Source organism: Zea mays, chromosome 1, assembly GCF_902167145.1.
Source record: "Zea mays cultivar B73 chromosome 1, Zm-B73-REFERENCE-NAM-5.0, whole genome shotgun sequence".
NCBI classification, from domain to species: Eukaryota; Viridiplantae; Streptophyta; class Magnoliopsida; order Poales; family Poaceae; genus Zea; species Zea mays.
Window position 1 is genome coordinate 23,225,535 of NC_050096.1, and position 16,931 is coordinate 23,242,465.

A 16,931-nucleotide genomic window follows, 5' to 3' on the forward strand; every position below is an offset into this window, starting at 1 on the left:
CTGCCTCGCATCGATCAAATCGTGGATTCCACTGCTGGGTGCGAAACCCTGTCTTTCCTCGATGTCTACTCAAGGTATCACCAAATCAGGATGAAAGAGTCCGACCAGCTCGCGACTTCTTTCATCACACCTTTCGGCATGTACTGTTATGTTACCATGCCATTCGGTTTGAGGAATGCGGGTGCGACATACCAAAGGTTCATGAACCACGTGTTCGGCGAACACATTGGTCGAACGGTCGAGGCCTACGTCGATGACATCGTAGTCAAGACGAGGAAAGCCTCCGACCTCCTTTCCGACCTTGAAACGACATTCCAGTGTCTCAAGGCGAAAGGCGTAAAGCTCAATCCCCAGAAGTGTGTCTTCGGGGTGCCCCGAGGCATGCTCTTGGGGTTCATCGTCTCTGAGCGGGGCATCGAGGCCAACCCGGAGAAAATCGCGGCCATCACCAACATGGGCCCATCAAGGACTTGAAAGGCGTACAGAGGGTCACGGGATGCCTTGCGGCTCTGAGCCGTTTCATCTCGCGCCTCGGCGAAAGAGGCCTACCTCTATACCGCCTCTTAAGAAAGACTGAGTGCTTCACTTGGACCCCCGAGGCCGAGGAAGCCCTCGGGAACTTGAAGGCGCTCCTCACGAACGCGTCCATCTTGGTGCCCCCCACGGCCGGAGAAGCCCTCTTGATCTACGTGGCCGCTACCACTCAGGTGGTCAGCGCCGCGATCTTGGTTGAGAGACGAGAAGAGGGGCATGCATTGCCCGTCTAGAGGCCAGTCTACTTTATCAGTGAGGTACTGTCCGAGACCAAGATCTGCTACCCACAAATTTAGAAGCTGCTGTACGCGGTGATCCTGACGCGGCGGAAGTTGCGACACTACTTCGAGTCTCATCCGGTGACTGTGGTGTCATCCTTCCCCCTGGGGGAGATCATCCAGTGCCGGGAGGCCTCGGGTACGATTGCAAAGTGGGCAGTGGAAATCATGGGCGAGACAATCTCGTTCGCCACTCGAAAGGCCATCAAGTCCCAAGTCTTGGCGGACTTTGTGGATGAATGGGTCGACACCCAGCTTCCAACAGCTCCGATCCAACCGGAACTCTGGACCATGTTTTTCGACGGGTCGCTGATGAAGACAGGGGCAGGCGCGGGCCTGCTCTTCATCTCGCCCCTCGGGAAGCACCTACGCTACGTGCTACGCCTCCACTTCCCGGTGTCCAACAATGTGGCCGAGTACGAGGCTCTGGTCAATGGGTTGCGCATCGCCATCGAGCTAGGGGTCCGACGCCTCGACGCTCGCGGTGACTCGCAGCTCGTCATCGACCAAGTCATGAAGAACTCCCACTGCCGTGACCCGAAGATGGAAGCCTACTGCGATGAGGTTCGGCGCCTGGAAGATAAGTTCTACGGGCTCGAGCTCAACCACATCGCCCGACGATACAACGAGACTGCGGATGAGCTGGCTAAGATAGCCTTGGGGTGGACAACGGTTCCCTCGGACGTCTTCTCCCGAGACCTGCATCAACCCTCCGTCAAGACCGACGACGCGCCCGAACCCGAGAAAGCCTCGGCTCAGCCCGAGGCACCCTCAGCTCAGCCCGAGGCACCCTCAGCTCAGCCCGAGGCACCCTCGGCTCAGCCCGAGGCACCCTCGGCTCAGTCCGAGGCACCCTCGGCCCCCGAGGGTGAGGCACTGCGCGTTGAGGAGGAGCGGAGCGAGGTCACGCCTAATCGAAACTGGCAGACCCCGTACCTGCAATATCTCCACCGAGGAGAGCTACCCCTCGACCGAGCTGAAGCTCGGCGGTTGGCGCGGCGCGCCAAGTCGTTCGTCTTGCTGGGGGACGGGAAGGAGCTCTACCACCGCAGCCCCTCAGGCATCCTCCAGCGATGCATATCCATCGCCGAAGGCCAGAAGCTCTTACAAGAAATACACTCGGGGGCTTGCGGCCATCACGCAGCGCCTCGAGCCCTTGTTGGAAACGCCTTCTGACAAGGTTTCTACTGGCCGACCGCGGTGGCCGACGCCACTAGAATTGTCCGCACCTGCGAAGGGTGTCAATTTTATGCGAGGCAGACACACTTGCCCGCTCAGGCCATGCAGACGATACCCATCACCTGGTCGTTCGCTGTGTGGGGTCTGGACCTCGTCGGCCCCTTACAGAAGGCACCTAGGGGCTACACGCACCTGCTGGTCGCCATCGACAAATTCTCCAAGTGGATTGAGGTCCGACCCCTAAACAACATCAGGTCCGAACAGGCGGTGGCATTCTTCACCGACATCATCCATCGTTTCGGGGTCCCGAACTCCATCATCACCGACAATGGCACCTAGTTCACCGGCAGAAAGTTCCTGGACTTCTGCGAGGATCACCACATCCGGGTGGACTGGGCCGCCGTGGCTCACCCCATGACGAATGGGCAAGTAGAGCGTGCCAACGGCATGATTCTGCAAGGACTCAAGCCACGGATCTACAACGACCTCAACAAGTTCGACAAGCGATGGATGAAGGAGCTCCCCTCGATGGTCTGGAGTCTGAGGACAATGCCGAGCCGAGCCACGGGCGTCACACCGTTCTTTCTAGTCTATGGGGCCGAGGCCATCTTGCCCACAGACTTAGAATACGGTTCCCCGAGGACGAGGGCCTACGACGACCAAAGCAATTGAGCCAATCGAGAAGATTCACTGGACCATCTGGAAGAGGCTCGGGACATGGCCTTACTACACTCGGCGCGGTACCAGCAGTCCCTGCGACGCTACCACGCCCGAGGGGTTCGGTCTCGAGACCTCCAGGTGGGCGACCTGGTGCTTCGGCTGAGACAAGATGCCCCGGGGCGGCACAAGCTCACGCCTCCCTGGGAAGGGCCGTTCGTCATCGCCAAAGTTCTGAAGCCCGGGACATACAAGTTGGCCAACAGTCAAGGCGAGGTCTACAACAACGCTTGGAACATCCGACAGCTACGTCGCTTCTACCCTTAAGATGCTTTCAAGTTGTTCGTACACCTCGTTCACACACAAAGCCTAGTCATCAAGGAAGGGTCAGCGTTGCCTCGGCAAAGCCCGACCCTCCCTCGGGGGCTAGAAGGGAGGGACCCCCTCTGCGTCAAAATTTTCCTTGGAAAAGATCTTTTCTGCCAGAATGTCTTTCGTGCTTTTCGACTACTTCAAAAGTGGGATCCTGAAAACGACGGAGTACACGTAAGCAGCCAAGGCTGACCGAGCCGAGGGACTCCTACGCCTCCGGGATACGGATACCTCACTCATCACCTTCTGCGATAAGTAACTCACGTTCGGATAGGTGACTCCGCGGACCGAACAAGTCTTCACGCTCGAAAACTCTTCTGCCGAAACGATTTTTTGGGCCTTCTCGACTATGCCGATAGCAGAATCCTACGGACGAGCAAGAGTACGCGTAAGCGGCAAGGCTGACCGAGCCGAGGGACTCCTACGCCTCCGGGATACGGATACCTCACTCATCACCTTCCGTGAAAAGTAATTCTCGCTCGGACAAACAATTCTGTTACCGACAAATAAGTCCAGATACTCGAAACAGGAGGAAAGGAAACACAGCTTTACAACACGACGACAGTGTGTTTTGGGCCTCGGCGGCCGCAGAAAACATACGCACACTACAAGGTAAACTGATCCTGCAGGCTCGGACCTTGACGGAGGGGGAGCAGCAGCACCCTCGGCGTCAACTACACCTTTGGGGAAGTCCGACCTAGCCTCGGACGGCAACGTGGTCGAAGGATCTCTACTCCGAAGGACGACATCAGCACCGCGCCCGGGCCATCGCCGCCAGGGTCTTCTCCAGGAATCCGGCCCGAGCAGACAGCTCGGCCGGCCACCCCGAAGCCTCAGCCAGCTGTCCCCCGAGGACATTAGCCCGGCTCGTGGCCTCGACAACTCGACTCCGGCGTCGGTCCCGCCAGTGGACAGCCCGGCCAGGCTCCGGCCGACGAAGTCTTCTTTTCGAGCCAACTCCGCCTCTGTCCATGCTGACACCGTTGCCTCCGGCTTCGGCTCATCGAAGAGCAGCCGAGGGTTCCTTTAACTAAGCAAGAGAAGCATCGGGCAGCAAGGCCAACCGAGCCAAGGGACTCCTACGCCTCCAGGATACGGATACCTCACTCGTCACATTCGCACGAGGCAACTCACACTTGGTTAAGCAGTTCAGTTAGCCGATAGGCGAGTCCCAGTGCTCGAAATGAGGAAAAAACACGGCTCCGTGCCGAAAATACACACATGTTCAGGCCCCGACAGCCACAATGAACAGACACCGGCACTCAAGGTGCCATTACAAACAGAACTCTGGTTCCGCCTCCGCAGGTACGAACAACCCCCCACGATTGGAGGGCCTGCGGAGCAACAGAAGGCCGACGGATGGCTCACCGTCGCCCGCTCCAGCAGAGGCGACGACGACTTCTGCTCCGAGCGGCCGAACAGCATCAGCGGTGACCTCAGGGCGGATGCTGCTGCCATAAGGCCCTCGCCCACGTCCCCACTCGAGGGGCGGGGACGAGCAGAAGGCCGTAGAGTTCGAGGTCAGTCCGCGGGCGGCACCGACTGTCTCGTCGACGGAGAAACCTCTTCCGGCTGCCGCAGCGGAAGGTGGCACCGGAAGCAGCACCGAAGCCGCTCGGACCGGAGAGCCGGACACGCGGCAGCTGCCAACGCCACGAATGGCGAACGCCCTTCCTCTCGATCGCTGAGGGAAGGAGCGGGCCGCTGCCCGCGTGGAGACCGACCCCAACTCGGCACTCTCCCCTCCCCAGCACTGATGATGAACATCCTTGAAGCTGTGGGAGGGGCAGAGGCCGCAGCCCGTCTTGCTTCTCCCCACCCAGGAGCTGATGGTCACCGTCTTGGGTGACCGCCGGCGAGGGGATGCGGCCGGGCTGCCTGATGAAAATCCTTGAAGCCGAACGATGGCTGAAAGGTACCAACTTCCGCGAAGTTGTGTTCCTCCAACGACAAGGCGGAAGAACTGCGAGTGTCCCCCATCCGGGGGCTCGGAAGGTGGAAAGACGCGATGCATAAGGGGAGCGCGAAGACATGGTTGCCTTTCAAGGGGGTCACCCTCCTTTTAAAGGCAACTCTCCCCACTTGCGTCCTCAGCCGTCACGGGCTGACTCTTCTCCAACACGCTCCAAGGTCCTCCCCCTACGACACGGGGGCTGGGTCCCACGCGTCATGCAAGCTGGCCCAGGGCAGAAGAAGCCAAACCGCCGTGCGCGGTGCGCGCAACTGCCCAGCGGTTACGAGCATTCCTCCACTTTCGCCCAGACCAGCGGGTGAAAGGGCGGGCCGCCATGTAGGCGGCATGCAACCGCACCAAGGGGGCGCACCCTTTCGACTTCGACGCGCCCAGCATGAGGGCCCAGGCCCACACGTCATGCAACCGGCGCGCCGGTTGCTACGTGCAAGGAACTGCACCGCCACTCGCGCCACTACCGTGCCTCCTCGACTGCGGAACCAGTACCGCGACTCGAGGCAACCCTGCGTATGACCCAACAGTGCCAGCGAGACACATTGGTCACGGGTCAGTCAGCCGCGAAAGAAGGCGCGACGGTCGAGACGGCCAGAAATGGGCCGACAGTAATGGCAGTGGCAGGCGAGCGGAAGCAGCGGTCAAGTCGTCAGCCAAGCTCACGTCCCTTCCTGGGACAGCGAGAGAGCCCTCTCTCACGGCGTGAAGACGGCGCACCCGTGTTCCATTCCTCGAACGACTCACGCACGTGCAACGGCTGCCCCACGAACCACTCGTCCCGTCGCATTAACTCTGCGGCGGGACAGGCGGCACCTTTGGCAGGAGAAGCGAGCGACGCTTCGCCTTCGCCATAATGACCGCGTCGAAAAAGGTGCGCCACGTCATTCGATTTCGTATCCTTTTCCTCTTCCTCTTTCTCTCTCTTACAACAGGGACCGGGAAAGGGGATACCCCGAAAGGGATCCTTCTCCGCGAAGGAAACGGGCCCCGAGCCCCCCTACTGATCAGAGGTTCGAAGGCTGGCCCCTCGGAGGGGTTCAACGGCCGCCTCAGAGCGCTCGGGCTCCGCGCCCACTACTGGTCAGAAGTTCGAAGGCCGGCCCCTCGGAAGGGTTCAACGGCCGCCTCAGGCCACTCGGGCTCCGCGCCCACTACTGATCAGGGGTTCGTAGGCTGGCCCTCGAAGGGTTCACAGCCGCCTCAGACGCAGAGCGAGGGATGACCATGGGTACGTTCGATACATAACCAAGGCTCGGGCTACGCTCCCGAGGTACCCTAGGACATTTCCGAGACCAACGGGAACGATTTTGTAACGGAATCCCATCAGAGGGAGGCATCGAGCCCTCGGACCCCGTCAAAAGGGGACCAGGTTCGGCAAATCACCCGTAGGTACTTTTGGAGCGTGCCTCCGGGCCTCTAGCCGACCCCTAACAAATGGGGCATGGGCGTCCACTCGGATTACCCGTTAGCAGGTCACTGGAGACACCATGTTCGACGCCCTCCGAGGGCAACATGGCGCTTTTCCCCCCTCCTCCTTGCGGAAAGGCGACGCAGGGGCGTATGTAAAAAAGTTGAGTCTGTCCTTGACCGCCCTCTCGCCCTCTGCGGAGGCTCGGGGGCTGCTCTCGCAAACCTGGCTCCGGCCAAACCGTTGACAGCGTCAACATACCAGCCCGAGAACTTGGGACCCGACCGTGCACCCGGGCTACGGCCAGCTCGCATGAGGGAACAACCAGACCGGTCGAAGCATTGCGAAACGCATTAAGACCTCGAAGGAGTCAAACCACTTCTCCAAGGCCTCGGGGGCTACACCCGGCGGGTGCGCTCGCGCGCACCCACCGGAACAAAACGCAACCGAGAAAGGCCGGTCCCCTTGCAAAAAAGTGCGACAAAAGCCTCCAAGCGAGTATTAACACTCCCTTTGAGGCTCGGGGGCTACTGTCGGGGACCATAATTAGGGGTACCCCCAAGACTCCAAAATCTCAGCTGGTAACCCCCATCAGCACAAAGCTGCAAAGGCCTGATGGGTGCGATTAAGTCAAGGCTCGGTCCACCCAAGGGACACGATCTCGCCTCGCCCGAGCCCAGCCTCGGGCAAGGGCGGCCGACCCCGGAGGATTCACGTCTCGCCCGAGGGCCCCCTCAAGCGACGGACACACCTTTGACTCGCCCGAGGCCCATTCTTCACCAAGAAGCAACCTTGGCCGAATTGCCACGCCGGCCGACCGTATCGCAGGAGCATTTAATGCAAAGGTGGCCTGACATCGTATCCTGACGCACGCCCTTCAGTCGACTGAGTCGAAGTGACCGCAGTCACTTCGCCGCTCCTCTGGCCAGTCTGACAAAAAGACAGCGCCGCCCGCGTCGCTCCGACTGATGTGCCAATCGACAGAGTGAGGCTGACAGCGGCCAAGTCTGGCCTCAGGTGCCACAGGAAGCTCCGCCTCACCCGACCCAGGGCTCGGACTCGGGCTCGGCCCTGGAAGACGACGAACTCCACCTCGCCCGACCCAGGGCTCGGACTCGGGCTCGGCCCCAGAAGATGACGACCTCCGCCTCGCCCGACCCAGGGCTCGGACTCGGGCTCGGCCCCGGAAGACGACGAACTCCGCCTCGCCCGACCCAGGGCTCGGACTCGGGCTCGGCCCCGGAAGACGACGAACTCCGCCTCGCCCGACCCAGGGCTCGGACTCGGGCTCGGCCCCGGAAGACGACGAACTCCGCCTCGCCCGACCCAGGGCTCGGACTCGGCCTCGGCCCCGGAAGAAGACGAACTCCGCCTCGCCCGACCCAGGGCTCGGACTCGACCTCGGCCTCAGTCGACGGTCTCCGTCTCGCCCGACCCAAGGGCTCGAACTCGACCTCGACCTCGGAAGACAGACTCGACCACGACCTCGGAGGAGCCTCCGCCTCGCCCTACCGAGGGCTCGGACCGACCACGTCACAGGAAGGGCCATCATTACCCTACCCCTAGCTAACTCTGGCTATGGGGAACAAGACCGGCGTCCCATCTGGCTCGCCCCGATAAAACAAGTAATGATGGTGCCCCGCATGCTCCATGACGACGGTGGCTCACAGCCCCCTTACGGAAGCAAGGAGACGTCAGCAAGGACTCGACAGCCCCGACAGCTGTCCTTCCGCAAGGCTCCAGCGCTCCTCCGACGGCCACGACATCATACGAACGGGGCGCCAAAACCTCTCCGGCTGCCACGACGGCATGTACTTAGTGCACTAGCTCCTCTCTGCTAGACACGTTAGCACACTGCTACATCTCCCATTGTACACCTAGACCCCCTCCTTACGCCTATAAAAGGAAGGTCCAGGGCCCTCTTAGGGAGGGTTGGCCGCGCGGGGAAGGACGGGACGGCGCACGCATAGGCCTCTCGCTCCCTCCCGCGCGGACGCTTGTAACCCCCTACTGCAAGTGCACCCGACCTAGGCGCGGGACAAACACGAAGGCCGCGGGTTTCCCCTTTTGTGCCTGCCTCCCTCCGACTTTCTCCCCCCTTCGCGCTCTGTCTCGCGCCGATCCATCTGGGCTGGGGCACGCGGCGACAATTTACTCGTCGGTCCAGGGACCCCCCAGGGTCGAAACGCCGACAAGTAGCTATTTAGAAAACAAAGATTACAATCCATATGAATGAGATACAAATTTACCATTTTGGATTGACTTAGTATAGCTTACTCAAGTGAAACTTATTCTCTATGACACAAGATATATAATGTTCTCCCACTAGATATGTGCATCAAGTATTTGAATGACTTGCCACATGCACTTTCAATTCAGTTAAGAGTCTCATGAGGAGTATATTACATATCATGGTCAAGGCATGACAAATTTGCAATGAATTAACTTATGCCTAAGAATACTTACCACCATATAGAATGTACCATTTATTACACCAATTTGATAGATCTTACTATCTGTGGTGGTGTCACCTTAGTATTCTTCTTTTCATCATTTGTGGAGACTTCCTTCTTTGTTATCTCTTTTCCTTTTAAAACTAGTTGATAAAACACTTTAAAAAGAGGTATTAGTAGTACAAGGAAGTATTTAATGAATGATGATATCTATATATGAATGGCAAACAAATCATCATTTATGAGGCGTAAAGGCATAAATTAAATTCCTTTTAAGTTAATGCACATGGAGCAGTGAATTCACAATATGCATTAATTTACAAATTTAAGCCAAAAGGAATTTAACCTTCATATTGACATTTCTTTCCATAGAATATATTATTACCAATTGAAAGAATGCCACTTGGAAGGAACTACTATTGATCAACTACCAATTGAAGCAATTTGTTCCATACCTTTGCCTTGAACATTCCTAATCTTCCTTTTAGGTGAAGATTAACCTTTAAAGCTTGTGATTTTACCAATTGAAAGAGCACAATCTCTACTTATGAATTTCCATTAAATATCTTAAAAGAGATTGTATTAGTAACACAAGCAATAGTTTCCTATTTAGCAACCTCTAGTATATGAATGACAAGAAGGTTACTAAAACAAGGAAACCTCATGATATGAACTAAATTACCCTTACAAGCATCATGCATAACATCAATTGTAAAAAAAGATGAAAGTAGCATGATTATTTAATTAAGTTTACATGGCAAGTTTAATTCATAGCATGGTGAGTGATTAATGAAGAAGACTCAAAACCAATTTAAACAAGAATGAATACATCACATAGTATTGGTTCGATCTTCTTTGAATGTTGAATGGCACACTCCATTTGGGAAACACATTCTCATGTTGTGAGACTACATAAACACTTAGATAGAAACATTAGTCTCACAACTCTAGTCATATAGAGAATTCCCCATTTGGTAAGTGCTATAAGAATTTGAATTTCTTACTTAGCACTCTATTCATTTAAAAACATGGGATAATACTCTTTATGTCTAGGTCATGGCAATAATATGATGATTAACTTGAAATATGCCACAAGATACATACAATCAATTTAAAGCATGTAGATTGTCACAATATAAAAATATGAACTTGCAATCTACCATATAATTAGATCCTTTCTAAAGCAATGTAAAATCTTCTAAGTCCATTCTTAAGTGCTTCATTTTTCCTATGTGGCTACAAAAGACACAAAGGAACATACCAATTAAAAGCAATGTGCACTTAAGAATTAATTATTACCATCCTTTGGATATCACTTGGTTGTAGGCCTTTTGCTTGATTCCCACAAAGGTTAATCTTTATTCCCTACAACACAAGTTCTTGCTAGAGATGAATATGAAGTTAGTGATATAACAACTCAATTCATCTTTGGGTCAATCTTAAAGGATAGACAATGTAAGATAGATAGCTTCAGATAAGAATTGAGTTGAACCGCTCAAGCACCCCAAAGCTTCATATCATCTCTGGGTACCTGCAAAACTTATTAAGTACATTTTGGTACCCATCTCATGATAGGTCCATCAAGGTTAGCCAATAAGGACTTAGGCACCCAAATAGCCTTGGTCCTAGAATGTGGTGAACTCATCACCTTTCTAGCACAAGAGTCAAATTTGGGTCTCCTAAGCATATTTGAATGTATTGACAAGTTAGGCTTAGGAGTTTTACCCTTTGGACAAACCTTGAATAGATGACCTTTTTCACGGCAATTGTCCTTGCAATGCATTTGCCTTTTGCTTTCATCCTTTTTGATGGTCATCTTTCTTGATCGTGCAAGGTCTTGATTCTTCAAGTGGGGGCATGAATCAATTTCATGGCCCTTCTCCTTGCATCCATAGCACCTCCTATCGTTTCTCTTTGATCTTTCTTTGTTGAAGCACATAGGTACATTGTTAGAGAAAATCATATGAGCATTAATTTTCTCACCATGGATTTTGCTCATGCCCTTCTTGGAAAGCTTGATATTCTTTTGAAGGGGTTTTGTGCATGCTACGGTTGTCCCCTTCTCAAGCTTTTTCACCATATTATCACGGTTATCTTGAGAAGGTTGAGCATGACACTTTCCCTTCAAACGAGTTAAGCTCCTTCTTAGCATTCCGACTTCTTCCTTGAGCTCTTTATTTTCTTGTGTGATAGAAATATCACTAATTCCTGAAATTTCTAGCTCAATGGAAGATTGGCTTTCTTGAGAGCAACATTTGTTAGCACATGATAATATAGTTTCTACTTGAGTACATGTGCATATGTGAGGTTGGTATGATTTCAAATTAGTTAACACAACATCATGAGCCATTTCTAACATGATATGTGAATCCATCAATTTATTATGAGAGCACACAAGCATATCATGTTTTTCTTGTAAAGCTAGATTTTCAATATTTAGCTTTTCTATTGTGTTCTTGAGCATATCATTTTTACTTTCTAATTGAGCAATATATGATGAATGATTAACAGCTTTAATTTGCTCAATTGAAATGTCTTCATACCTTTGGACCAAATCATCATGAGAGCACTTTAGCTTCTCATGCTCTTTGGTCAACTTCTCTAAGTCTTCGATTTTTCTGATGAGGAAGTCTTCTTGCTTATGAAGCATTTCTTTTTGTTCTTCCGCTCTTTTCATGAGTTTGAGCAAGCTCATCCGATGTTTCTTGCTTAGCTGAGCGAAGAATTGTTGAAGATCATCCTCATCTTCACTATCACTTTCTTGCTCCTCCTCATCCTCACTTTCGCTTTCATTGTCACTCCCATTAGCGATAAAGCACATATGAGAAGTGGAATTGAAAGACGAACCTTGTGAAGAGGTGGATTCGTCGTTTGGTCTCCATCGATCATTTTCTTCTTCTTCAATCTTGTTCTTCGCCTCATCTTCCTTCATTTTGAGGAACATCCTTTTGGCGATTCTCATGGCAAGGTCTATTGCCCTAGGATCAACATCTGCACCAAAAGATGAAGTCGAGACAACCTCAACTTTTTCAAGCTTAGAAGCACTTTCGTTTCTTAGTCCCCCCGACATGATCTTTCCTCACGCGGTTAAGCGTTAGAACGAGGATTAGGCTCCGATATTAATTGAAAGTTGCCTAGAGGGGGGTGAATTGGCAAGTTAAAACTTTTTCAACAAAAACTAGAAGCAAGCTGGGTAAAACTGAATTGATCTCGGAATTCACCCTGTTAACTTTGGAAATGATATGTTCTAAATGATCCACAGGGTTCAAAGTAGTAGATCTGAGAAGGGCACTTCTCAAAATCCACACACCAAAAAGATATAAACAAATCTTTCACGAATGGTGAGAGAACGAAGAACACAAACAAACACAATGAACAAGAACACAAGAGACAAGATTTATCCCGAGGTTCGGTCACACCATAAAAGGTGCCCTACTTCCTCGTTGAGGCGCCCACAAAGAGCCGGGTCTCTTTCAACCCTAATCCTCCCTTCGCCGACCACAAAGGTCAAGCCCACACAATAATCTTTGCTCAAACGAGCGGGTAATACAAACTTTCTTGTGGTCTTCCACAAGATTTGGAGACTCACAAGAGACATCTAGTCGTCTAGGAGCTAGAAGCTCCAAGAGTAATGAATCCACAAAGAACTTGATGTAGTACCAAAGCTCGAATGAAGAAGAGCAAGAGAGATTTGGAGATGAAGCACAAAAACCGCAGCTCTCAAACTCACTCAAAGATTTCTCTCCAAAGATTTGAAATGGGAGAGGCAAGAGATGTGTGAGAGAGAATGGGAGGTGTTCTTCAAGTTAGAAATGGGGTTGGGGTCGTGCTCTTGTGTGTGGGGAGAGAGGTAGGGGTGAGTATATATAGGTGGAGCTCAAAACTAGCCGTTGGGCAGATTTTTCTGTCTGAGACCGATTGAATCGCCCCCTAGGGCGGTTGAACCGCCCCTGGCAGGTCAGGCAGACAGTCTGCTAGTCTGACTGTCAGACTGACTGGCAGACTGACCTGCAGACTGGTCAAGTTGACCAAGACCGGTTGAACCGCCCCTAAGACCGGTTCAACCGTCTGGGGCAGGCTGACAGACAGTCTGCCAATCAGACTGGCAGACTGCAGGTCAGACTGCAAAAACAGGTCCTGACACCGGTTGAACCGCCCCTAGGGCCGGTTCAACCGCCTGGGGGTCAGACTGGCAGTCAGTCTGCCAGTCAGGAGGTCAGACCGATCAGGTGACCCTGACACCGGTTGAACCTCCCCTAGGACCAGTTTTGACCAGTGAGGTCCGAGGAAAATACCCCGGCTGAACTTTCCCTGGACACCGGTTGAACCTGTCTGGACCCCGGTTGAACTTGAAGTTCAGCTGGAGTTGAGAAAGCTCAACTCAACTGAAGTTCAGCTCAGCTGCAGCTCAAGAAGCTCAACTCAGCTGAAGTTCAGCTCAGCTGAAAAGCTCAGCTACAGTTGAAGAAGTTCAGCTGCTTTTGAACAAGAACACTCTAGGTTTCTCAAACCTAACCGCGGTCAACCATAGAACGTTCAAGAGTTTTTTGGTTTTCAAAAATAGCTTTTGAATATAGAGGCTTGAGCTTTGGCAAACACCAACCTTCTTTTTGGATCCCTCTTTATAGTACGACGATTCCTATACTCAAGTTAAATAAAATATAATTAAGTAAACTCCTTGAGTAATTGGCATCTCATGTGTGATTTCTCCATGGCGTTGCTTCATAAGGATCACAAACATCTTTGTCTCACCTTTTGAAGCAAACATAAATCAAACCCTGTGACTTGTACCATATCACCATGTATGAGTTCAAAACATGGCTTCAAGTCACCTTGCTGATGCATCAACATGTTATAACTCTTCATAGCTGATTAGTTCATCGACTTAGTGCAAGTACTCTCTTCTTCACCTTAGCCATGGTACCTCGGTCCACAAGCCGTCGCTTGGCCTTCACCTTCGCTTAGTTCCTCGAAGCCCTTTCCTTGCTATCTTCACCATATCAAGTCATTCTTGAGTCACATCATTTTGAGCATCCATTGAGAGAATCATTTCTTCAATATTGTGAACCTTGCTTGAATGTCTTCTAGATATAACTGTTAAGATTAATCAAGCTCTAGTTTGATTCTCATAGAAGCATATATGGACTGATAGTAATATGGTCAAGCCAATTCACGATTCCTCATATCTTATTCACTTTGGCTTGACCTATCCTCTTAATCACTTCATCCTCTATTCTGATCATATGTATGCAGTGATTTCTCAGGTCTTGTCCATATATTCAAACCAATGTAGAGATCATATTATATCCATTTGCATTGTCTCATTGGTTATTTAACCTCGTGTTGAACCTTTGTTCACTGATCATTATACACTATTCAAGTATGTTCATCATACTGAATTTCCTGTTCAACACTTAGCAAACTCGTTAGACCTTTAAATGTGTTGTTATCGAAATCACCAAAACTCACAAAAGGGATGAATGCACTTTCAATCTCCCCCTTTTTGGTGATTGATGACAACACATTTAAAGCTTACATAAGATTTGATAAATAAGATTTTGAATCCTATGATATAGTTTCCTCCCCCTAAATATGTGCATTTCAGAAAAATAACACTTTTGTACTCAAATGCCAAAAGCACATATTTGGGTCAAAGTATGGAGACAACTTATATCATACTATTCATGGGGTGCAGTGTGTCATAAAATAAACGTGATGTTCATGACATAGTATGCACTCATCAATTTTCTACATCTTATGTTTTTCTTATGACTTCCCCTTTTGTTCATGACGGCCAGTGGAAAGAAACATCACCCACGAAACTGCAGCTACATGCCTACATCTAGCTCTATTTCTTACTGTTCCAGCAAATTCGACGAAAGTGCTGCTACCTACCTCCCCCGTTTTCGAATTTTCGTAAATCCCAGCGTCTCAAAATTGACTCATGGTCGGGCCCCGGACTCTAATATTTGACGTACGTTTCCGACGGCGCGGAGCCGCGGACCCTGCCCGGCCGGCTGCCCAGGGCCCCGCGGAGATCCGAAGTTGAGTGGCCGAGCGCCCGAGCCCCGTCGTTCGCGGTCGCCGGCCGGCCCAGCCCGCGCCACACGACACCACGGCCCCCTCGTCGCCCTCCGAGGCATAGACTAGTCCGCCAGCCAAAATTGTTTCTTTTGTCTTCTGTATGTACGCATTAGAGACAGACATATAATCGCATAGCAACTCACATTGCCAAGAAATATACACATCAACCAAAACAATCTATGCAATTTCCCGTTTATCCGACATCAATTGATCTGGTTATTACAGACCTCTTCGAATTGTTACATGTATGTTCACTTGTGTCAACAGAAGAACAGAAGAAGATAAAACAAGAAACACCATTCAACACACCAAGAAGAAGAGTCAAGGGCAAGTTTAAGCTGGTCAAATTTGTACAGCCTGGGCCGCCCTCGGGGCGTGACCCTGATCAGCACCCTTCCATGTCCCTCCAGCCGAGGTAGACCAGGCCGGCGAGGTAGTGCGCGTAGGCACCGGCGATGACGAGCACGTGGAAGAGCTGGTGGCTGTGGCCGGCGAGGTCGAACCGGCCGGGCATCCAGCGCTCGGGGACCCTGGTGGCGTACACGACGACGCCCGCCAGGTAGAAGGCGCCCATGGCCACCTCGTACCCCGTGGTGAGCAGCGCCTCCGGGCGCGCCCCGAAGACGAGCATCTTGTGCACGATGGGCACCAGGCCCGACATGCCCATGCACGCGAACAGGCCGGCGCGCGCCCACCGCAGCTCGGGCCTCTCGAAGACGGGGAGGAGGGAGACGGCCACGGCGGCGGCGCCGGAGACGGTGATGAAGCCGAGGTAGAGCGCCTGGTAGAAGGGGTCGCACAGGAAGGTGTAGTAGACGAGCGGGTAGAAGGAGGTGACGATGAGCCCCGTGATGCCGGCGTAGTCCAGCCGGAGGAACACGTAGCTGGCGTGCTCCGAGTGGCACGCCAGCAGGTGGCACGCGCTGCTCATCAGCAGGCAGAACATGGCGCCGCAGAGGTACGCGTAGAACGGCCACCGCGCGACCCGGCCGCGCCCCGCCCCCGCTGGCAGGACGGCGGCGGCTGTTTCGGCTGCGGACACGTTGCGCAAGGCCTTCATTGCCATGACCGCTCCGTCGTCGGCGCTGTAGCTCCTCAGCACCATTGCGTTGCCGGTGATGTTGGTCATCGTCAGGCCTGTGGACGACGACGTCGCCAACGCCAAGTGAGGTGACTCGTACTCCGTCGTGGGGACCATCGTGGCGGCGCACACGGTGAGCGCGAGGAAGACGAAGAAGCCGATCAGATGCCTGCAGGGAGATCCGATGGGTTAACACCCTACCGCCGGGCAGCAGTACGAGCGAGGCAGCCAACACTGATGCATGCATGCCGGCAAGGCGGCAAAGACGAGACACACGTCACTTACGTCCAGACGTTGATGGTCTCGTTGTGGATGGAGAAGGCGCTGAGCAGCGCCTCCTTGACGGGCCACTCGCTGCGGTAGTGGTCGACGATGAACTCGTTGTGCTTGAGGAACTCGGGTAGCTTGTCGTAGCTGACGAGCTCGCACCTGCGCCCGCAGCACCTTGCCTTTTCCTTGGCGCCACCCTCTGCCCCCTTCTTCGCCACCAGGAGAGGGGACCTATTGGCGGCCTGCTTGGGCGATCCAGCAACACCTGCGCGGCCGCCATCGCTCTGGATGGCGGTCGTCTTCTCCAGCGTCACCGTGGAAGACATTCTGACGGTCGAAACGAAGTTCCAGCGCGCCACAAAAGCGTCCGTCCCGTGCGACTTGCTCTTGTTTGAGGGAGGAGAGGTGTGTTTTGCATGGTTGAGCTGGCTGCTTCCCGGGGTTAAATAGGCCGCCACCGCCACACACAGCCGTCGTTTTGTGATGGTGAACCGGTCCGGTTAGTGGGACGGCTGTGTGGGAAATGGAAGAAACTTCTGTGCGTAGCCACGGTCCAGTTTTTGGCGCGGGTTTTAGCGGACCGCCGGCAGATCGAGCCGGGACGCCGGGCGCTGTCCATTTTTCAGCTGGCGGGAAATGAGAACGGCTC

General features: G+C 52.9%; 1 protein-coding gene across 1 annotated transcript; it reads right to left on the reverse strand.

The window, feature by feature from the left end:
• Window positions 1–15,088: 15,088 nt before the first annotated feature.
• LOC103632272 (heptahelical transmembrane protein1-like) lies at window positions 15,089–16,694 on the reverse strand. The gene is made up of 2 exons (XM_008654088.3): window positions 16,298–16,694; window positions 15,089–16,181 (listed from the first exon to the last, which is right to left on the reverse strand). The coding sequence occupies exons 1-2, from the start codon at window positions 16,606–16,608 to the stop codon at window positions 15,317–15,319; spliced, it is 1,176 nt and encodes a 391-aa protein (XP_008652310.1). The 5' UTR covers window positions 16,609–16,694; the 3' UTR covers window positions 15,089–15,316.
• Between the last annotated feature and the right edge of the window lie 237 nt (window positions 16,695–16,931).

Coding starts and splice junctions, on each gene's coding strand:
- LOC103632272 (XM_008654088.3), bottom strand. CDS start 16,608: ATGTCTTCCACGGTGACGCTGGAGAAGACGACCGCCATCCAGAGCGAT. Junction 16,182..16,297: donor GAGACCATCAACGTCTGGAC/GTAAGTGACGTG, acceptor ATCTCCCTGCAG/GCATCTGATCGGCTTCTTCG.